This window comes from Belonocnema kinseyi, chromosome 2 (assembly GCF_010883055.1).
Source record: "Belonocnema kinseyi isolate 2016_QV_RU_SX_M_011 chromosome 2, B_treatae_v1, whole genome shotgun sequence".
NCBI lineage: Eukaryota > Metazoa > Arthropoda > Insecta > Hymenoptera > Cynipidae > Belonocnema > Belonocnema kinseyi.
Window position 1 is genome coordinate 121,352,426 of NC_046658.1, and position 24,294 is coordinate 121,376,719.

The 24,294-nt window shown below is 34.2% G+C and overlaps 1 protein-coding gene across 2 annotated transcripts in view; it reads left to right on the forward strand.

Moving 5' to 3' along the window:
• Positions 1–24,294, forward strand: part of LOC117168316 (tubulin glycylase 3A-like) — a 54,253-nt gene that overhangs the window by 21,551 nt on the left and 8,408 nt on the right. Inside the window, exons 5-13 of one of the 2 annotated variants that reach the window (XM_033353887.1) lie at positions 4,217–4,344; positions 8,310–8,583; positions 10,874–11,087; positions 12,983–13,073; positions 13,707–13,877; positions 17,627–17,880; positions 17,936–18,132; positions 18,205–18,471; positions 18,545–18,763. In XM_033353887.1, coding sequence (XP_033209778.1) covers positions 4,217–4,344; positions 8,310–8,583; positions 10,874–11,087; positions 12,983–13,073; positions 13,707–13,877; positions 17,627–17,880; positions 17,936–18,132; positions 18,205–18,471; positions 18,545–18,763 — 1,815 coding nt within the window. The remainder of the gene's footprint in view (positions 1–4,216; positions 4,345–8,309; positions 8,584–10,873; positions 11,088–12,982; positions 13,074–13,706; positions 13,878–17,626; positions 17,881–17,935; positions 18,133–18,204; positions 18,472–18,544; positions 18,764–24,294) is intronic. The other variant, XM_033353888.1, reaches the window with a different exon arrangement.

Genomic DNA, 24,294 nt, shown 5'->3' on the forward strand with positions numbered 1-24,294 from the left:
AAGGATTAAAAAAACTTGAAAAGCGATTGACCAAGTGTATAGAGCTCCAAGAAGATTATGTTGAAAAATAAAAAAAAATTTACCCCAAAAAAATTGTTTTTAGACTTCATTCTAAGGACTTATTGAACTACCCTCGTATCTATATTTTCTTTCGGTGAATGTCCCATTGATTCTCAGGCTGTATGACTATCATACACTATCATAGTCTATCTGGTCCTATATGGAATTACCAACATTCATTGGGGTGGTTTCTATACGCTTCTGTTTGTATCTTTACTTTGTCTCGGAGAATGCCACAATGATTCTCATAGACTTTCGGGTCTGTATGGCTCTATATGGAATTACCAATAGCAACTGAGGTGGTTTCTATATGCTTCTGTTTGTATCTCTACCCGGTTTCGATGAATTCCACATTAATCCTCATAGACTTCTGGTTGTATGCGGCCCTATATGGAATTTCGAACAGCTACTAAGGTGTTTTCTATATGCTTCTGTTGGTATCTTTATTTCTTCTTGGGAAATGCCTTATTGATTCTGAAAGACATCTGGCTCTATATGGAATTACTACTAGCTACTGAGCTGGTTTCGTCACATGGCCTTAAGTGAAAGAACGAGAAAAAGAGAGGAAATACTCTGAAGCAATAGAATTTTGATGATTTATAGGCTAAAATATAATCATTTTCCTAAACATTGCACTTCATTTTAATGATTTCTAAATATTATATTATACAATACAACCTTTCAGAAGCCCTATTTTCAACTAAAAAAGCTGATGACTGGTACGAAAACAATATTTTCTGAAAATGTCCATGTTTTGCCATTAAAATACATAATATGGATACAATCAACATTGAAATATTTTGATTTCTTGTTAGGGTCGAAATTTGCTATATCAGCCACAAACACTTTGTCTTTTGTTCGGCGTATCTGCGCGTATCCGAATACCACAATTAAAATATCGGTATGTTTTTTTCATACATCAACTGCGAAATATTCCGACGTCCTCCCGTTCGCGTGGCTAAACTCTCGTCCAGAAACGTCCATTTACTGCTGGTTTACCGCACGGAACGTGAAGGCAAATGAACGCCAGAAACAAAATGGCTCCATGTGAAGCAGATAAATGACGTTTGGTGAGCACAACCCGGCAGAGGCTGGATCGTGAAGTTTCTTTTCTCTTTTAGTTCTCTCTTTCACCATTTTCCTTTCCCCTTCCTTATTTCCCGTTTCACTTTGCCCTTTTCAGCCATTCCCCTTTCTCGTTTTCCCATTCCCCTTTTCTTTTTCACTTTTTACAATTTCCCAATCACCATTTTTCTTCCCCTTTACCATTTATCGTTCCCCTTACATTTTACTTTCCCCTTTCCCAATCCCTAACACCGTTTTCCTTTCCCCCTTTAACCCTTTCCTTCCGTCAATTCCTCTTTTCCATTTCCCCTTTCCACAATTCCCCATTTATTTATTTCCCCGTACTCTTTACCCTTTTTTCATGTTCTTCCCGTCCCCCTTTTATTTTTCTCTTTTCCTATTTCCGCCTTTTTCTTTTCCTTTTCACCCTTTCCTGTTTCTCATTTTGCATCCTCTTTTACTTGCCCCCATTCCCTTTAACTATTTCGCTTTCCCCTTTAAACCTTTCCTTTTCCATCCTTTCCCCGTTACCTTCAACTTTTCTCTCTTTCCCTCATTTCACCTTTCCCCTTTCTTATTTTTCCATTTTCCCATTCTCCTTAACCGCTTTCCCTTTCCCGTTTCACTTGTTCGCCTTTCCCCTTTCTCTATTTCCCCGTTCCCTTTATGCCTTTTCTTTTTCCTATTCTCTTCCCCCCTTTCCTTTCCTTTTTCACCCTTTCCGGTGTCTAATTTTCTCCTTCCTTCTTCCTTTTACTTATTCCCTTTTTCTGCTTCCCTTCCCTGTTCCCCTTTTAATCTTTCCTTTATTAACCTTTCCCCGTTCCCTTCGCCCATTTTCTCCTTTTTCCATTTACCGCTTTCCTTTTTTCTGAAAGAGAAAATGAGAAGGGGAAAGTGTGAAAATTTAAAGAGGAAAATAAAACGGGAAAAGAGAAAAGAGGTTGAAAGGAACGGGGAAAGGATGAAAAGGGAAAGGTTAAACAGGAGAGAGGAACAGAAAAAAGGAATGGGGGAAAGGACAAGGGAAGGAAAAATGATAAACTGGGAATGAAAAAAAGGGAAAGGACAAAGGAAAAGGCGAAAATGGTTAAATGGGGTAAAGGGAAAGCGGAATAAAAGGAATAAAAAGAATAAAAGGAGAAAGTGCAACTGGAAAGGGAAAAGGAAAACTGTGAAGGGGATTGAGAAAGGGGAAAGGAAAATACAAGGGGGGGTGAGAAAATGATAAAGGGGAAGGGAAACGGTTCCCTTTACCCTTGTTCTTTTTCCTATTCTTCTCTTTCCCCCATTTTCCTTTCCCTTTTCACCCATATAGATTCATATAGAAGTAGGTAATTAGCGCGTCGGCAGAAAAGTCCTACTTATAAAATCCATATAGAAATCAGTTAAAATTCTGTTTGCAATTTTATATAGATTACATGTCAGGAGAATACACATAAAACCATATAGAAGTAGGGAATTTGTACAATCTTAAAAAAATCTTATTTGTATATTCATGTAGGAACGACTTCAAATCTTCTTTGTAATTCCATATAGATTACATGTTAGGAGCATACATATAAATCCTATATCTCAAATCTACATCTCAAATTCTAATAGGAAATACATATAGATACTTGTAGATTTTCTATGTGGCAAATTTTCTCTAAGTGGTACAACCAATAGAAACAACTTGGAACAATTAGATACTTATAGAAGGTCTATATGATTCTATGAGTCATTTAATGGAGGGTAACTAATGTTCATGTTACTTGAGGTTACCACTTGAAAAATGTATTCAACGCAGAACTTATAAAATGAAGCAGTTATCTTTACCCTCCATTCACAATTTTATTTGAAGAAGGAGTACCTCTTAGTATATAAGAAAGTATTTCATTCAAATATTTCTTCAGTGAAATGAGATGATTCAATTTCGAGGCTAGACTTTCCCCAAACATTAATACCAATATTATTACATATTATTATTTATTGATATTGTACTATAGGGGAATGTAGTACAGTTTGGGACACTGAATAAGTTGAGACAGGCGCGTTTTCTCAATTTCTTTGCACTGGTGCCATCAGCGCAAATAAACAATGACAACACGCTGTCTCAACCTATACAGTATCTCAACGTATACTTAACTCATCTACTATATTACTGCATTATATATCCCTTTAATAAGGGGACGTTTAGAGGGTCCCAATTCAAATTTCGTCACTTTCCATAATTTTGTCGCTTTAAAAACACCAATATGTTACCAAGAGCAGCCACGGAAAGAATAAAGAAAAACAAATAAAGAAGAAAAATGAATTCATTATTAATTATTAACTCTTAATTTATTAATAATTATTAATATTTTATGATATATTTTGATAATAATAATTAATAATAAGCGATAAGAAGAAATAATTATTAGTAAATATTTTTAATTAATTAAAATAAATAATAGTAATAATTCGAATTTTTTATTATGTAAACAAATTTTTCTATGCAAAATATTCGAGCTCCTCAGCAGCGGAGTCGCAAGCAGACGTGCCGCAATTTTCAATAATTAATATTTTCAAAACTGGGCTCCACTTACAAAACAGCCCAGACACGTGTCGAATGAAATTCGATAATCTTTCGAATTATGATCACGCGAACTGGATTTGATTTTCGACGCTCAATCCTTCTCCTTGGAAGCCATAAATACACCAACACAATAGCCAAAGTGTTGCAATTTACAGGCGAAAAAAAGCACTACACTTTCAATTAAAAAAAAAGAACAGCGAGAACGATTATGTGGTAAGATTATTATATTACACAATTCAGCCTTGTGGGCATATATTATGGATGTGGTGAAAACTCAAGTCGTTTATACACCTTAATGTATTCGTAGCTGAATTAATTAAAATTATCATAAGCGAATACGAAAGATTAAGATAGTACCGAAATTCCAGTTAAATGAACATTTTGTGGTTTACTGGCGTTTAAAGGGGTTCAGTTAAAATTGAGGGCGAAATAGTGTTATCTGTTTGGCATTAGCGAATTTCCGGGCACGTCAGGGGGAGCGTGTGGATAATTGGTCCATAAAGAAGGTAAACTTGTGAAAAATCAATTGCTCAGGTTGGCCTGTGTTCGAACGTTAGGCAGATGCATTGGTATTATGAACCCGGGGTGGCAAATACACTGTTTCCAAGATGCTACAATTTGTGCCAAGGCGATCAAATGCACGCTTTTATAGAAGATTTCAGGTAAGTAGACAATTTCATTAGAGCCCTACTCCATTTTTTAAGGGTGTCGTAGCCTCGGGCAGAAACCCTTGTAATTTTTTAAAGAAGGGGATGTGAGGGGAAATAAGAAGTGGGAGAGTAGGGGAAATTAGGGATGTGGAAGTATAGGAAGTGAGAGGACGGGAAATAGGGAAAGTGATGGGAAATCTGAAGAGGGAATGAGGGAGGAATGAGGGAGGAAGTAGGGAAAACAAGAAAGAGTATGGGAAGTGATAAAAAATGAGGGGAGGAGTAGTATGTGATGTGAAGATCAATGTAGGAGGTGAAGTAGGGAAAACGGGGAAGAGCAGAGGAAATGATAAGAAATAAGGGAAAAGAGGGAGGGAAGAATGTAAAACAAGGGGCATGAAGGGAATTAGGGAAAGCGCGAAAGTGATGGTAAATGAGGGGAAGTAGGGGATGTGACAAGAAATGAAGAGAATAAAAAACTACGTGGAGTGAGGAGGATTGAAAAGGTAAATTTGTTTGAGTAAGGGAAATGAGGGAATATTGGAGGAGTAGGGAAGGGAAAGTGAGGATTGAGGAAGTGGGGTAAAGAGGAAGTGTAGGGAGAGAAATTTAGGGGGAGTAGGGGAGGAAAAGTGTAGGAGGAAGAGGTTTGAACGTCGATTTTTTTTTTGCTTAAATGAAAGTTATTCGTCCCAAAAACATGCTGTGAAACTTTCAGAGCCGCAGCTGCATTCTTTAACCACTAAAAGGCGCCCCGCGCGCCTGGCTCTACCCTGCCGATGCTGCCTTTTTTCAACATGTAAATCTTTAAACGCGTTTTCTCGGATTCATATTTTTCAAAACTGCCCGAAAGATATATCAAAATGTATTTGACCGATTGAGTTCTCCTTGCATACACATATAGTTGCAATGATTGTTTTCTGTGTGAACCTCTCTGAACTGGAAAACAAATTTTTTTTTAAATTATTTTTTAAACAATTTCATGCAAATTTTTAGGTGAAAATCAAACTTTTTTTAAACGGACTCCCGGCTGAACATGTTGACCTCTGCCTTTAGAATAAAAAATTGAATGCTTGTTTATGGCTGAAAAAAAATTTATTTGTTAGTTCAAATGTGCCTTAATAAACCATAAAAGTTTTGGAAAGATTCGTTATATTCTTCATCCCCCAAAAAATTCCGAAAAATACGCTTATTTTTGAAGTGTTACATGGCCCTCCTTAAAAGAACAGTTCTTTGTAGGCGCCAGACGTCTTCTTTTACTAACTATTTCTCAATTTATTTTTGGGGAAATTCCCAAGTATTTTGGTCATAAATCACACAAATTGTTGGGCCCCTTTTAAAGAAGGCTAAATTATGAACACTTAAGGTTTATTAAGATTACAGAGCATCCATTGATTTCGTAAGGTTTTTTCGATGAGGAAGGGGTCTGAACAATCTTACAAATCCTTACATCATTATACCATTATGTGTTCTAATTCTTTTTTATTATGTAATATTTAATATTACATACGTCCAATATATGTATCTTCAGTCGGAAAGTTGAACTCTTCTTACAATTCCGGCGTACGCCTATAATAAAATCTCGTGGAATCCCAAAAAATCGTTGCAATCCTTCAATATCGCTTGTTTTTTAATATTTTATGAATCCCTTCACATTTTTTGAAATCCTTTAAATTTAATGAATATCGTTAATAGTCCCTTAAAATCTCTTTAAAACGATTGAGTTTCCTAAAACCCCCTAAACACCCTTCAAATACTATGAAAATCCTTGAAATCGCTTAAACCCTGTTAAAATTGCTTAAAATATTTGAAAATCTTTGGACATTTCTTTAAATCCCTTCAAATTTACGAAATATCATTAAAATCCCCTAATGGACTTCAACGAAAAAATACTTTGATATCACATGAAATCCCTTAAAATTCTTTGAAGTCGATCGTCTTATTTTGAAATATCTCAAATGAAGTTAAAATCCTTTCAAAATAGTAAATTTTGGAAATCGGTTAAAATCTTTAAAACGAAATCCCTTGAAATCTTTAAAAACACTTTAAAATTCATGTAAATCTTTTGAAGTCTATTTAAGTTCCTCAAAATCCCTTAAAATCCTTTATAAAGCTGAGTGGCATTTATTTTTACTATGTTAATATTTTTGGGCATCTTTTGTTGTCACCGAGAAAAATGCGAAAAGTTGGTTCGTTGCAGAAAAAAAGTTCGCCTGGGCACAAAAATGGTTAAAACTAACGGAATCTCTATCTTATAGACTGGACAAATACAAGAAACACAGCTCTAGACCTTCAAAACCCCGCAAAATTACAACTCTACAACTTAAAAATACCACAAATCCACAACTGCACAACTCTAGAACCCCACATCTCCACTTTACAACTCCAAAACTCCACAAATCTACAGCTTTACAACTCTATAACTCCACAACTTTACAACTTAACAGCACCACAAATCTACAACTCCACAACTTTACAAATCCTCTACTCTACAATTACACAGCTTTACGACTTCACAAACCCACAACTCTACAACTTTACAACTCCACGTCTCCATAGCTTTACAACTCCATAACTCTACAACTCCGCAACTCCACAGTACCATAATGCCATAACTCCACAACTCTACAAAATTACAAATCCTTAACTCTACAATTCCACAACTTTACAACTCCACATGTCTGAAACTCAAAAACTTCACACACCCACAACTTTACAACTTTACAACTCCACATCTCCATAACTTCACAACTACACAATTCTACAACTCCGCAACCCGACAACTCCACAACACTACAAATTCACAACTCTACAACTCCACAACTTCACAACTCTACGACTCGACAACTCCACACACCCCACAACACTTTGCAACTCTACAAATGTACAACGCCAAAACTCCACTACCACACAACTCCACAACTCCAGAACTTAACAACACCACAACCACAAAAATCCGCAACTCTACAATTCCACAACTTAACAACACCGCAACCACACAACTCCAAAACTTAACAACACCAGAAATCCACAACTCCACAACTTTACAAATCCTCAACTCTTATATTCCACAGCTTTACGAGTCCACAACTCCGCAACTCCATAAACCCACCGCTCTACATCTTGACAACACCACAACTCCACAACTCCACAACTTGACAACTACACAATTTAACTACACCACGAATCCACAACTCCACAACTGTACAAATCCTCAACTCTACAATTGCACAGCTTTACGACTCTAACATTCCACAGCTTTACGACTTCACACTCCCCAACTTCACAAATCCACACTCCCCAACTTCACAAATCCACAAACCCACTACTCTACAACTTGACAACTCCACAGCTTCACAACTCCACAACTTCACAACACCACAACTCTGCAACTCTACAAATAGACAACTCCACAGCTCTACGACTAGACAATATCACAACCTCAAAACTCTACAACTCTACAAATTTAGAACTCCAAAGCTCCACAGCTCGACAAGTCCACGAATCCACAACTTTACAACTCCACAACTTAACAAATTTACAAATACACAACTACACTTCTTCAAAACTCGACTTCACAACGCGAAGTTTGAAGAGTGAGAAAAGGAAGTAGGGGAGAATTAGTTGGGAGTACGATAGGGGTGGTTGAATATATTACTTGTGTCTTAAAAGGCTATGAAACCCGTTTTTGTAGGCATAGCGGGCCTACTTGTACTAATTTCTAAAAAATAGACGTCAAAATTCAAATACTCGTTACTTCAAGGAAATTGGTTTTTTCTCAAATCAGAACTACATTTCCCGCCTAATTTCCTCTAGAAACAACATGTTATATCGCTGATATATTCTGCGATTTAAAGTGTAGCACATGCCTCATTTTGAATTTATTCGGTTTAAATAACTTAAAAAGCAAACCTGATAATAATTTTAATCAAAAAATCTACCCCGTGGCTAAAAACTGATTGGGGTAAATGTGTCAGATTCACAGCGTGCCTGGGGCTTCTAAAGTGGTTGGTTGATAAGATCAACACAGAGGGTGAAAATGCCGTGAGATCACCAACGGGTACCATTCCTTTAAAGGCACTAGATTTTGCTATCAGAAGATGCAGCGATTACATCGGAGCCCAATCACATGAAGATATTGATCAAGAAGCAGAGAGAGTTTGGTCACATCAATGGGACCAATTTATTTGCTGGTACTACAAAATCATTCAAAATCAAGCTCTTTTCGTCCTGAACAATGTTCTTTTCAGCGTAAGGCTTCTGCAATGAAATGCAATTAATTCTTAATTTTATTTTTAATTACTAGCAAGGGGTACCTACACTCTTCGAAATTTTCTTTGTTAATTACCTACTACTGAAGTAATACCCAGTCTAAGGTCATTATCAAATTTCATAATTCTAAACAAAACTACTTTTAAAAAAATCGACGCACGTTACATAGACCGCGATGTGCGAGTGTAACTTCTAGTTAGATCAGGCAGGAGCGCTTCGGCTTTGTAACTGGAATGTCCCAGATCTAGCCCTATTGCGGGCATTTTTTGCTAATGTTTTAATTAAAATTTTTGAAAATTTTAAATGACTATTAAATTGATTTAAATCAAGCTAAAATATTGATTTTCAACTATTTTTTCCCTTTAAATGTTATTTTGCAATTTCTTCATTACAAACGACACTCATTATTATAATTTAAAAATATAAATCTAATAATAATAAATGTATTTTATTTATATCATATGTTTCAGAATGGCCAAAAAACCTTATTTTCCAAATTTTCTAATTTTTCCCCGACGAATTTTTTATTTTCCCTGACCATTAATAGACAAAAACTAGCTTTTTTAATTTTGTAACAATTTTAACATATAATTTTTTATAAACGCAATAAAGCAGTTTCAGATTGAAATTTCAAGTTTTAAATTTTATTCATTTGAACTAAAAAATATTATTTTTCCACAATAATAAATTAATTTTCAATTCTAAAGAACGAAACTTGAACCAAAAACGGTTACATTTTTAAGCAAAGAATTACATTTTTTAGAAGATAGTGGAATTCTCAACAAAAGGATATAATTCTAACAATATACTTGATTTTGAAACAAAATAATTTCATTTTTAACAATATCTTTGAACTTTTAACCAAATATTAGGAAATAGTTGAGTTAACAAACCAATTGGATATTGAAACAAATAGTTGAATGGAAAATATGAATTTTCAATAGAAATATTAATTTTCAACCAAATAGTTACATATTTAATCAAAAAAGAGAAAATTTCAAAACAAGAAATTTAGTTTTCTATCAAAAAAGATCAATTTGGAACCAAAAATAGAAAAGGTACATTTTCAGTTTAAAACATAAAGTTAAAAAACAATTCTCCTCAAATAGGTAAATTGAATTAAAAATTTAAAAGAGATCACTTTTTAACCAAATATTTTGACTGGCAACCATAGAGGTAATATTCGAACTAAAACTATGAATCTTCCACTCGAACGGTTCAATTTTCAATTCAAAAAAATAATTTTTTACAACAAAAAAAACTCATTTTCAATCAAAGTGATAAACCTTCAACCAACAAAAAATTGCTTAACAAAGTAGTTCAACTTTTACACAAGTAGTTGAATTTTCAATTAAAATAAGATCAATTTTCGAAAAAATTGTGCAGTTTTCAACCAAAGGGATGAATTTTTAACAAAAATCATGAATCTTTTACAGGATTAGTTTAATTTTCAATTTAAAAAAATTATTTTCAACGACAATTTTTCATCAGATATTTAAACAAAAAACTTTATATTTTAAATAAGAAAATAGTTGAATTCAACCAAAAAAGATGAATTTTCAAATGAATAACAATTCATTTTTAACATAGAATTTATTATAAATGGAATCAAACATATAAAAATTAAACATTTATTAACTGCGGCAGTTATTTAAAGTTTATCTTATAGAAATTCTCTAACTTTTGCAAGATTTTCCTTAAAATCCCTGAGTTTTCCAGGTTTTCCCTGTCCAATAAAATTCCCTGACTATTTATATATAAGAATAATTTTAAACTAAACATAAATTTTTAATTGAATGAAGAAAAAGGAGAATTCTATTTAAAAACTTTTTTCGGAGTAAAATTGGTACAGGTTGAGAAACCTAACCTCATATATGAGAAAGTGGCTAAAAATAATATTTTGACTTAATTTAATTAAACTTAATAATCAATTGTAATTTAAAAAATTGGAAAAGATTCCGGCAGCAGGAAACGAACCAGCATTATGCAGTTAGAAACTGAAAGCGCTACTGCCTGATCTAATCGGTACTCAAGAGACCCTTGCATCGCGTTTTATATAACAACATTTGATCTTTATGAAGTCGTTTTTTTTAAATAGCTGAAAATTGCATCTTATTACCAAAAGATATATTACAAGTTTGGTAATTACGTATTACTGGGAGGAGTATGGAACCGAAATAAACTCCGAAGAATGTAGGTTCCCCTTGTAAAATAAAAAGACTTGAAATACCATTTTGTACCCTAAAATCATTTTTCTGTCACTTGGCAGAAGTATTTCCTCGCCTCTCGACACGTTCTGAAAAAAGTGAGGAAATATTGGCCTCAGCTCGACATGGATGGAATTATGAACATATGGATTATAAAACCCGGAAATAAAAGTCGAGGTCGAGGGATTGTACTGATGAATAAATTGGAAGATGTTCTGGATAAAATTAATCCCACGAATAAGACCGACAACCGTTTCGTTGTGCAGAAATATATCGGTCGGATTAGGATTTTTATATAAAAACAATATATTTATTAGGTTGACTCATTTTATAAGGCAAAAATAGTACATTATGCAACAAAGGAAATATAGTATTTTATTCCACTCTCGACCGTGACAACCTTTTAGCCCTGAAAAGCCGGATGGACGCATTTTTCTATAGCTTTGTTCGCGCCTCGAATTCTGATCGACTTATTTTCACTTTCGCCCCGCAAATTTCACTTTCTCTCCGCAAATTTTACTTTCGTCCCGCTTATTTTATTTTCATCCCGCTAATTTTATTTTCGCCCCGAAAATGCGGTTTGCGGTAAATATACGCTACATTCCCCCCTATCTTCAGGGGCAAAAGGTAGCAAAGGGTATCGAGTGTGGAATAAAATTAGTTTTAAACCTGAGCATGCACAATAGCCAAAATTATACCTTTTTAATCGAGAGTTGAAAAAATAATCAAAATCGAATATGATGTAAGGGAGAAATAAAGGAAGGCTTAGTTGGGGAAGTAAGGGGGAGTAGGGGAAATTAGGGGAGAAAAAGTAGATGTATTGAGGGGAATTAATAGAAGTGAGCAGAGGGATTGTACAAAATAGTAAGGATGGTATGGGAATTTAGAGGGACGTGAGAAGAGATTTGGGGAGGGTAACTATAGGAAATAATGGGAACTGATAGAAGGGGCAGTAAAAAAAGTGAAGGCAAGTATGGACATGTGGAGAAATTAGACAAAAGGGGATAAGAGGTATGATCAATGAAAGGGAAATGTTTGATGGAGAAGTGAGCGTAGGAGCTAAGGAAAATGACAGTATGATAAATTACGAGAAAGTAGGAGAAGTCAGAGAAAATAGGGGAAGGGAAAAATAGAAAATAAGGAAAGCAGTAGTAGCGTAGAGCAGGGGAGTAGGAGGAATGAGGGGAGGTGGGGAAGATAGGTTAAAAGATGGGAAGAGGGATTTTATGGGAGGAAATTATGAGAATTAAAAGGGAACGCTATAAAGGGGAATATTTGGCGGGGTATTATGGTAGTGCGGGGAAGTAGCGCCAGGGTCAGGAAGCAGAAAATGGAGGAAAAGTGGGACAGTAAGGGAAATGAGAAGTGGGCTGTCAGTGGAAAGGAGGAAAGAGGGAGTATGGGAAGTAGGGGGAGTGAGGAAGAATGAGAGGAGGGAAAGAAAAGGTATTTTTAGGAGGAAGTAGGGAGTAGATGCAGAGGAAATACAAAAAAGAGGTAGTATAGCTTTTTAGGGGTCGGAAAGTATGGAAATTAGGGGAAGCGCAAGGACAGGTAGTAGGGTAGTGCAGGGAAGTGCGAGACGTGTAAGCAAGCAGGGAAGTAGGGGAATGAGGGGAAGTATCGAAGGGGTAGGAAGAGGGATACTAAGGGAAATAAGAGAAAGTAAAGGAATTAAAAGTGGACTAGGGGGAAGTATGGGAGGGGAAGATTTAATCTACGTAATTAAAGTCTTAAGCGTATGTGACACACTCAAATACCTATATTACCGACCTCACTTTTTCTGTTTACTGAATTTTCTTTGAGCTTAAGAACTCTTTATTAAATATAATATCGGACTGAAACTTTAGAAAATATATCAGAATTTATTATTATTTAATTTACATTTTTCTATAAGAAGTTAACATATGGTGTGATAATTACAAATTACAATAAGAAAATTTTGAAAAGTTACTTATTATGAAAAAATGTGAAAAATAACAGAAGATCAATAAAACAGACAAAACTCAAATAAGGGACCGCTAAATCATGTCTGTTTTTTTAGTTTTTTTTCATATTTCTTGATCAAAAAGGTACAACTTAGGCTAGTGTATATGCTTAGATTCGGAATTTTTTGTTTGATAACCTTAATATTTACAGATAAATGTAATTAATTTTCGTTTAATCAACAGAAAGACCATTTTTGATATACGAAACGAAATTCGACATCAGGCAGTGGTTCATGATTACTTGCGCTCAACCCTTAACTCTCTGGATTTACAAGTAAGTCATTCTATAAGTATTGACCATAAACAGGGGTTAGTTTCTGAACCATAAATAATTTCTATCTGTAAAAAAGTAATAAAAAATAGTAGATAAAAATCTTTATATTGAAATCTTAGGATTTGCATTTGGGTTAATGTCTAACAATTAGAAGTGCTATATTTAGAGTCATTTCCCACTTATAGGAAATAACAGGTTTTTCAGAATGTCTTATTTCAGAAAATCGTTAATTTATTAGAGATCTGAGCAGAATTAAATTTAAATAAATATTTGTTCTTTGTCGATGGAATCACAGTTTTTGATCTACATAGTTTTAATCAGAGTGGATTTAATCTTTAGCAGTGGAAAAATTCCTCTCTAGCTCCGCTGGGAATTAAACAAAGGAACCACAGATTGCGGGTCTGGCAAGGACTGGTAAGACACATACCAGCAACTTTTGACACCTGGGTTCGAATCCTAGCAGTGCTGAAGAGGACTTTTTTCACAACTCAAAATTAAAACATTTTTGGGTTAGAAAATGTAGATCAAAAAACGTCATTCCAACGAAAAAAATTACACTACGCTCGTAAAAACCCCCATAAAAATTCAATAAATGTTTATGATTGATTTTTGTATTGGATTTTTATTTTTTAGAGAAAGCTACCTGCGATTCTGCACGCAAAAATTCTCCTTATTTGATTTCCACGAGTCGATACACCTTTGTAATCATGCAGTACAATGTAAATATACCAATTGTACTGACCGAGATTCTGCACTGCCAGTCGACAATATGTGGGACGCAACAACTTTTAAGGAATTTCTAAAGTGAGATTTTTATTTAAGAATTCTGCGAATTTTTTACCCACAGTACCTAAGTTAGTTATTACTATCGTTATATATAGTACATTAACAGAGGAGACAAATTTCTCACAAAACCATCCCTCTAGAAGCTTCTGTTTTTTTAATATTATGTTATAAACAAATTCATTAGGAAATGTAATTTTTCGGTATTTGCAGTGTTTTGCTTACTAAAATACATATTTTTTGTATAAAATATGAAAAAAATTAACGCATGATTACAATTAATTAAAAATTGGTGTTAATTGACAATTATTTAAATAATTTTTATAAACAAATTCATCATTTGACTATGTCTTAAAGAATAGGCTCAATTTTCTTCACGGAATCAGCTAATCATGTTTTGCCAATCACTCTGCAAACTTATACTTTACAAATTGATAATAATTGTTAATTATTCAAACTATTTTTTTGAAAAAATGCACAAAAAGGCTATTTTTCCATTAATAGGATCATTTTCTTTAGATAATCAAGAAGCCAGTCAGGGAAGATATTAAAAGCCTAAATCAGTAATTTTTCACAATAATTAGCATTTTTTGAAATATTAGTGTAAAATATAAAAGTTTACTGTTTTAAAGAACGAGTGGCCTACAAATAAAAATATCTTGACTGACTATTCTCCAATGGATAGGCTCAATTTTTAACGAATCAGCTAAAAATCTCTTTTCGATTACATTTTGGAAACTTGATTTGAATAAAATTTAAAAAGTAAAAAATGTAATCTATAAAATTTAGTAAAATAGTACATAATATGTACTATGAATTATTTAAAGTTAGAGTGGGTTTAAAGTAATATAAGGGAAGTGAGAAGAATTCGATTAAATTGATCGAAATTTTAGTTGTTTAAAAAAATGTTGAGTGAATTGGTAACAATCCAAAATTATGTCAAAATTGTATTGAATTTGGAGTTTTTAGTGAATACAGAAAAATTCAAGGAAATTGAAAAGAATTTAATAAAATGGCTAAGAATTCAAACTAAGTTTAAAAAGACTTTAGGATGAAAAAAACTATTAAAAAATTCATTAAATTGAGTACAATTGAGTGAATTTAGAAGAATTCAAATTAATCAGGTAAATTTTCAAGAAACCCATTAATTTCAGTAAAATTGGAATGAATTTAGATAAATTTAAGGGAATTCAAGAGACTTTGATGAAATTCAAAAGAATTTCAGTGGATTGAACAAAGGTTTTAAAATATAAAAAATGTCTATTGATTTCAGGGCAATGAATCAAATAAAATGTGAGTAAAATTAGAGTAATTTAAGGGAAATGAGAAGAATTCGATAAAATTCAACAAAATCGTAGTTGATTTTAAAAAATAAAGGAAATTAAAGTGATTAAAAACTATTAAAAAAATTCATTGAATTCATTAAGTTTGGAATTAATATAGAAAAAATTATTAAATTAATTAATATTTTAGTAAATTAACAATATTGCAGGGTGATTGAAGAAAATTCGAGACAATTCTAAAGAATTCAAAATAATGAAGTATAAATTAATAAGAATTTAAGATAAGTTTCAAGTGATTTTAAATTAACTGCAAACATTTTCAAAAATCCATAGTATTCCAATGATTTCAGTAGAATAGTCGTGAACTGAGAAGAATTCAAAATAATTTGATGAAATTCATACGATTTCAACATGGATTTAAAAGAATTCTGTTTGAATTTTAAAGAATTCAAATGATTGGAACAAAATTATTAAAATAAAAAAAATTCCACTGAAATCAGTATATTTCAAAAGAATTTTGAAGAATTCAAGGTGAATTTAAAAGAATTGATTGGAATACAAAATAATTCAATAAAATTGGGAGATATTTATGAACTTCAAACTAGTGACTTTAGCTTGAAAAAAGTGACTAAAAAGTTATGGATTTTAATCAAGCATTAATTTATCTCACATTTTATACAAAAACTATGGATTTCAATGAGCTAAACATTTCGAACACCTAGGAATAACATTTTATCAATAATTTGTGTATAATAGTTTATCTTAAAAACAAAATCACGGTGGGGCTGAACCAACTTTAAGTAAAAGGTGCTTGTACATATATGAGATATTCTGAGTGATTATGGTTCCCTGAAATTTTACAAACATTTTCAGATAAAATTCAAAATCATGATCTGCGCCCTTTTTAAAGAAATTCAATTTTTCAAAAATTGTATAGAATTTGATTGTAAAAGTTGCTTCAAAGTCATTCTTTCAATTTCCTATTTTATCTCATGGTTTTATACATTGTTAAAGTATGATAGAGTATGATTTAAAGATTGCTCTTAAAAACCAAGCTTCTAAATATACCTACTAATTTTTTTATTGATTCCAGAACATCGTGTAAAATTAACTTAAATTAATGTAATTTACATGAAGTTTATGTTTTTTCTAAACTTCTTTTAACGTAAAAATGAACCGACTCTATTGCTTATTCAGAGCAATTTGAATATTTTCCAATGATAATATGAAAAAGTTTTTTTGCTCAACAACTTTAGTAACAGTCAAGCCTCGTTTATTGCAACTCCTTCGAAACGTAAACACTTCGTCCATTGCAACTCGAGAGAGGACCCCATCACTCAAGTCCTAAACTTGTCCAATATACGTCTTTCGGCGGACGTCTTAAGGACTTCCTGAGAAACTTTTAAAGACATGAGAAGATCCAAAGGATGTCTTAAAGACGTCAAATCATTTGACATAGAGGTACATTCTAAGGATGTCTTTAGGACGTCCCGGTGCCCACTAGGCTCACAATACATTCCCGCTTCCGTGCTGCCATTGGCTATACGGAACATGTGACCATCAGTGGTGGGAGTTGGGCAAGTTGTGATAGACGAGTATCTTGGATTGCAATAAACGAGTCTTGCAATAAGCGAGGTTTGACTGTATATTTTATATTTACTAAATTGCCGAAATTGAATTTATTTCAGGATTTAAGTTTATTTTAGGGGCTGTCCACAAAGTACGTTACCAATCTGAGGGGGGAGGGGGGTCGCGCCAAATGGTATGGTATAGATGAATTGCCCTGCAACGGTGCAATTCAGTAATGACTGAATAAGTTTATAACACACTATTATATTTCAGATTGCAAACTATTTCCCTATTCCTCTTTTTTCAAAAATTCTTTTATTCCCTTTTTTGAAATTTTTAATTGCAAGGTATATTTTTAGTTCGGACTTCATATCTTTGAGATGGAGATTCTACTATTTGGTTGAAAATTTAATTTCTTTATTGAAACTATAACTACAGTGAACCCGGAATTAAGGCTTCTCGGATTCAGACCTTCCGAGAATTGACGCTGCACCGAGGTTATGTGTATGAAGAGCTGTCGGCGTGCGGGGGAGGGGGGGGGGTAGACTTGCGACGGGTTATGCGGTGCTCTCTCAGGTGTGATGAAACAATGACGTTTACGTCCAGAGTTAGCCTGAAACATGGTTGCCCCCTCCCACGTCAGCCCTCAAACTGATACTAAATCCCGGGTTTACTGTATGTTTGTTGAATGTGCATTTTTTTGGTTCGAGATTCATGATTTTATTTCATAAAGCTACTATTAATTTGATAAGCTACTTACTTTGGTGGCATTTGTTGGTAGCAGTAAGGAGGATAATCTTCGGCGATAGAGGATGTCTATATGGGCAGCCCCTTAGAGGCGAGGCATCGAGATGTGTTCCAAGTTTTTGCAATATTTTATTGAAATAATTACAATAATACTTTTTTTAAATTTAATAGAGTACAAGGGCATAGTGAAGCATGGGATGAATTAATATACCCGGGAATGAAACAAGGTTTGGTGGGTTCTCTTCTAGCCAGTCAAGAAGCCATGGATCGAAGAAAAAACAGTTTTGAGCTTTATGGTGCCGATTTTATGGTAATGGAAGATTTTTCGGTTTGGTTGATTGAAATAAATAGTCATCCGGACATGAGCTCTTCGAGCAGCGTGACTACGAGATTGTGCCGTCAAGTCATGGAAGATGTTATTAAAGGTATAGCAAAAAACTAATTTTTCACTGCCTGAAAAAAATTAAATTTTTGCAAAAGTCGTGATAGATTTTCGAGAGGACAAAAGTGCAGATACTGGTCAGTTTGAGCTATGTTACAAGCAGAGGATGCCGAGTTGTCAGCCATATTTGGGTGCAGCGTTGTCACTTCAAGGGACCAGAATCACTGCTTCTGAGAGGAAACCAAGTTCCAGCCCCCAGGACTCCAAGTTCAGCATGGTATCAAAATCACCAATGGTAAGGTCATTTAGTGTGATTTGAGAGCCTGTTTGAGTCTCCGCTAGGACAGAAAATTTCTGATCATCTTAGACGAGTCTATCGCAGAAAAGGCCGACGGTGCATAGCCAAATTGGTCCAGTGATTGTTGATCTAATTGAGGAATTGGAAATCCAGCTGGATCAGGAATTCTACTCTTATTATAAATTGGAGCATCCAAAGGAACCCCTGCCAATGTTGGAACCACCTTCAATGTCAAATACGGCTGGTGCGGAGTCGATGAGTGTCGAGACAAGTACAAAAACTGCTGCCAGTGCGACTCCCCAAAATGTGAAGACTAAAATCCTCAATTCTTCTCAGGTGAATTTTCATTTGACTAAAAATGTTCACACTTTTTTGTTTGATATTACAAAACATTAAATTTTTTTACCAGCCCAATTCATCAAAAGCAAACAGCCCTTATAAAGCCGCCGTCCAAAAGAAGGCAGACAAATTACAGATTATTGTCAATCATCCACGAGCCAAGTCTGAAGTGCCTCCAATCAGGCCCTCAATCATTTCTAAAGTTGTGGAACTTCAAAAGCAGGCTGCAAAATCGGCTTCAATTCCAAAATCTTTAAAATCATCGCAACAGGAGCAAAGTGATGAAAAGGTAGAATACTAATTCCATTTTAAATCATGCATTTTAAGAAAAGCCTAGATTGTATCAAAATTTCGAATTTCGTATAATGGTATCTTCGCCGTCGCGCTGCCTCTCCGGATCTTGATAGGATGAGTCACGAGGGCAAGGATTCATCCTGTCATTTACATTTTGTTTTTCGCCTTTGCGCTGCAGCTCCAGATTCTAACTGGAAGATGAGTCACGAGGGCGAGAACGGTTTCGCCGTTCGGTAAAATGTCTATATTTTTATTCTAAATCATTGATGATACATAAAATATCTATCCATTTTATATTTAGTTCAAAAGAAGTTAACTTCTTCCGAAACTACGGAGATTTGGTTTCGATCACATTCTGGCACGCCTTTCATAACTATTTTTCTCGATATTACTAACATTTCGCGTATTCTAGAAGGAGTTTGTCAATCGCCAACGTTGAACGTTATCTCATTACGGGATACAATTTTATCAGACGTTTGTCCTGGTTTTGCGAAAGATTGCACGTTATTATTATGAACTTTTAGTATTCACCAATCATTAAAGGTGCGAATGTCCCCGAATTGAATATGTCTAAATAGATCTTTGTGTTCGTTTTCCGGAAATAATGTACTGCTTGAGAGATAGACAAAAATAAATGTGATTGAATGGAAAACCGACCAGAAAATTGTCGAACATTTTAGAAGGAATATCAGCGAGCTGATAGACATTGTGGTTGACCTACCAGAGAACTGGTGGATGTATTAAGGAGCCTACCTGTGTGATCAAATGTGCATAGATGGGAGACAGGTGCGGTGAAGCCGCGCCAGTCTTGCACCCGTGATAAATGATCTCCCCGAAGAATGATCGAACTGGAAGAAGTTGTTGTTGTGTGTTACCCGTTCGGGCATTGTTACACAATCTAAGAGAAATTTGACATGACTGAAATTTAAATGGACGTTTATTATATGTGGGAACAAAACCCATAAGCGGAAAAAACCTCCAAATTTTATAGATTATTTTATGAAAGAAAAGTAAAGAAGAAGAGTGAAATGGGTATAGAGGGGTCGAAAAATGAAAATCTCTGATTGACTTATTTCATGAGGAATTATTCTGGCATCGCATGCTTGTGAAGCGGGTCGTAATTATATTTCCCTAGAGACGAAATATGTTCAAAAGGTGATAATGATGTAGATTCATAGAATTTAGTGGCGGTTTCTTTGTTATAATCTGAAATTTAAGGTAATTGAAATTCTTCGTGAAAGACAGAGTTCTTGGTATACCTAGGGGTTTTTGTGATACTTTTGAAGAATTTATTCTGTATGTTCTGGGTGTGATTAATGTTACTTTTTGACGCGTCTCCCCAAATTATACAGACATAGGTTATGATTGGTCGAAGAAACACACTGTAAAAAAAATCTTTTGAGTTTTACATCTCTGGTGGATGTAAATAAAAGGACCCTCGTATATCGGAGTAACTTTACGAAAAATTGGTAGAATCCACCTAGCGATGAATTTTACAATTGCATCTGTTGTGATATTCCAATTCGGCCGATAAATTTACACATGAAAATGTAAAATTCATTTATGTGAATGAACAAAATAAAATTTATTAGGGAGACAGGTTTTGAACACTCGAAGCTCCAAACTTCGTACAATTTCATGGAGATTGATAAAGCTCAAGCCGGACACGTTACCACTTACATATAACACATTAGATCCTATGGGTATTTTTTTAATGTTTAAATATTCCGTAACAAAAATATGAAATATACGTTTTGAATAACCGCATTTTTTCCGTTCCAATAACAGAAAATATAAAAGGCAAAATATGTGAATAATATGTGAATGCTTTCGCATTCACATATTATTTGATTAATTATTCTAAATTTTCGATTACTTATAAATAAAAAATCGTACAGTTTCGGCCAGGGTAAAAATAAAGATTTTTGGTCAAATTAAAAATCTCGATGTAATTTTCAATCACAGGAAAGTGATTTTACCGACGCATGGTATTTTTACACGCTGTGACTGTATTTTTTGTTCTGAATGTAAAGTTCGCACGACGAAATGTGTAATTTTATTTTTATCGAGTGCGTAATATTACACTGCTGTTCGAGGGTCCTTTTATTTACATCGCTAGTGGTTGTAATTTCACATAATTTTGTAAAATCACACAGTGAAGTGTGTGATATTTACAATGATACAATATGCAAGTTTCCGAAACTTTGTAATTTTACACAAATTTTTTTTACAGTACATTTTGTGAATCAAGGTTCCATATTCAGGGTTTAGACTCTAGGGTATATTGATAATAGAATTTAAGCGTGTGGTAACCACGAGAGCTTTCCCTTTAGTTTCATAGATATGCTCCTTTCAATTAAGACATTTATGAAGTTTACCCCCTAGGTATTTTAAGGAATTTTTCCATTCTATTGTTTCATTCAACATTTTTGGTGTATCTATTTTGGCAGGATTTCTGGTTTAGAAAAAAATTGATTCTGACTTTGCTACATTAATTTTTATTTTCCAAAGCTTAGCCCATGTCTCAATGATTTCAAGAGCTTTGTTAAGTAGTGTTAAGATTTTCGGAATTGATCATGAAGAAATAAATAGCGCTGTGTCGTCTGTATACAATCCAGTTGTAACTTCGGGGACCTCAGGGATGTCGTTAACGTTGATAATAAAAAATACTGGTTCTAAAATTCTGCCTTGGGGCATACCCGCTCGGATGAATTTCTCTTTTCAAAGTGTCTGGCCTATTTTGACTGAAAATTTTCTATTGGAGAGATAAGAATCTATGCAACGGATAAGCCCTCTAAAGAGATTGTTATTAATTAGTTTTGTAAGCAGTCCCACATGCCAGACACTATCAAAGGCTTTTTCCACATCGAGAAACCAGCTGCGTATAGTGACCTTTTCTAAAACCGTGTTGTTGCGGTTTAAGGACGCTGTTTTCCTCTAGGTGATAGTTTATGCGATTGAGTATTATATTCTCAAAAATCTTGCTCATTGTATTAAGAATACTAATGGACCTGTAGCTGGTTGGATCATGTAGCTCCTTTCGTTATTACTGAAAAACTAAAATTCGAGCTATTTTCCATGAATTAGGGAAGTAGCTCAGTTGAATACAAGCATTGAAGTTAGTGGCGAGCAGAGTGAGACACGAGATCGGAAGCTTTTTGAGGACTAAGTTTGAAATTGAATCAGGACCGAGTGGTTTGTTGCTTTTAGTAGTTTTGGTTGGGTTTCTTACTTCCTTACGCGTTTTTTTTAAATTATCAGTACTTGTGATTTTAAGAAAGTCGGGGACAATTTGTTCACATTCAGCTATGTGTTGAGGGTCAGATAGTTCGTCATGTGGAGCGAAGTTACTGTCATAATTATCCGTTAGGAGATTCGCTGTATCAGAAGGCGAAAGTGCAAACGTTGATTTGGATTTTTGAGAGGGGGTATATTATTTCACGGCTTTGTTAAGACTTTACCTATACGATATACAGAGTTATCTTTAATTTGAATTTTACCGACTTCTTCATTCCAATTTTTGCATCTGTGCTCTTAAATTTAATTGCTATAGTTTCGGAAGGTGTTTAATGGTGATTTCAAGAATACAGATATTAGTTATTTGATGTGTTCAGCAAAGTTTATTGCGAGTTTAAATAAGGTCTTCAATCTGATGGCTGAAAGGTGGATCGTATTTGTTAATGGTAGTCTAAGAAACTTAAGTATGAATGGTAGTTTTTATGCTAGAGGTGAGATTAATTATGGCTTGGTCAATGTGAGTAATGTTTGATATCGAAGGATTAAAATTAACATATGTTTCTACGGCCAGGTTGCATTTTTGTCAATTTGATTTTGAAAAATAATAGCGACGGACCCCCAGGGCTTTTTCACAATTAATGTAGAGACAAAGAAGAACTGATCGATGAACTGAGTCTAATTGCAAAGTCAATTAGGTCAGATTTATGTTTGGTGTTGTGAGGGAAAAATTTATGGGAGTTTGGTGCGGAGAAAGACAGATACTGGTTGTTTATGAATTCAGAAAAGTGTTTTCCGATTATGTTAGTTGTTCTGCTATTCCAAGCTTAGTGTGTGGTATTTAAATCCCCTGCAGAAATTACCGAGGGTGCAAGTTTGAATATTTTTTGTAATCATTTTTGATCAATTCCCTTGAATTAGAATCACGGTACCTCTATTAGTGTTATTTATGTAAAATGTATAGCCACAAACTAGATTGAAGCGTAAGGGTTAGCGTAGTAGAGTTTCACTGAGCATGCAAATGGTAATTGTATTCTTGTAGAGGTATGTGGCTAATTTGTGTCTTTTTTTAAGGGTAACCTGAGTATTCCAAAAAATTATTTCAGTGTGTTATTATTGAAGGTGGCTAGTGATAGTAGTAGTAGATTTATTGAATACACAGTTACAATTTTCATAAAAGTTGAACGTAAAAATAAATAAATCAAAACACTTTTTGGGTCCAATAGGTCTATTCAAGTAGAGATCCGAAAGTAAATTAATAAAAAACATTTGTAATACAGAAATATGTGTAGAAGTTGCACATTAGTACAAATTAAGACAGTCTTTCGCTTATATGTGAGTTGTTGCAGCGCAAGACTCTGATAGATTTGAAAACTCCTTGAATTCCCGCAGCATTGCAGATCACGATTATGTAAAAAGAGCCTATAATTTTCCCGAAGATCGTTTGCGTCAGTCCTAAGAACATCAGATGACAGAGAGTTCCACGTATTGACCATTCCACAGTTTTCAGAAAAAGTTTTAATTTGTAAATACCAATTATATTTAATGTCTGATTGATTTCGCCGAGACAAAACCGTAAGTCTCTCAAGACATTGTCTTGGGTATTGAGAACTTTCCATGCAATAAACCCGGTGAGAAAGGGGCAACACTCCCACCTCCAGTCGAACAGCGTAGTTGAGAGTATTGCTGGGAAGCTGCAATAATTTAAAAAAAAACCATAGTTGGACTGTATCAATGTAGTTCAGGTGACTCCAGATTTGGAATTCATACAACAGAGTACTTAGATAAAGGCTTTGATACAATTTATCATAAGTCGGCCAAAAGTCTGCTTTCGTAACATAAATTGTTTCTATTGTCACTGGTTATCGGGAGACCCAGATATGTAAATACCTTGACAACTTCAATTCTGTCTTCACCAAATTTGAAATACTTGGATTTCGGTTTTTCTGAGAATTTTTTGAAAGGTCATGATTTTAGTTTTGGTCACATTTACTGTTAGCCTTTTTTGCACGCAGAACAATCGCAAAGCTTCTAGTTTTTTACTAAGTTTTATTGGAGGATCAGCGAGAATTAAGATGCCATCTGCATTATCAAATGTTTGTACTTCTGTTTTGCTATTGATGGAAACGGCTCTGCATCCTTGATTTAAGAGATAATCAATAAAGTCACTTATGAAAAGTATGAATTAAAGAGAACTACCAGGTGTATACATATGAAACCGGTATTTTTTCAAGAAAAAAACACATTTATTTCAAGAGAATGATAACAAATATTTTATTCAAAGTATGCGCC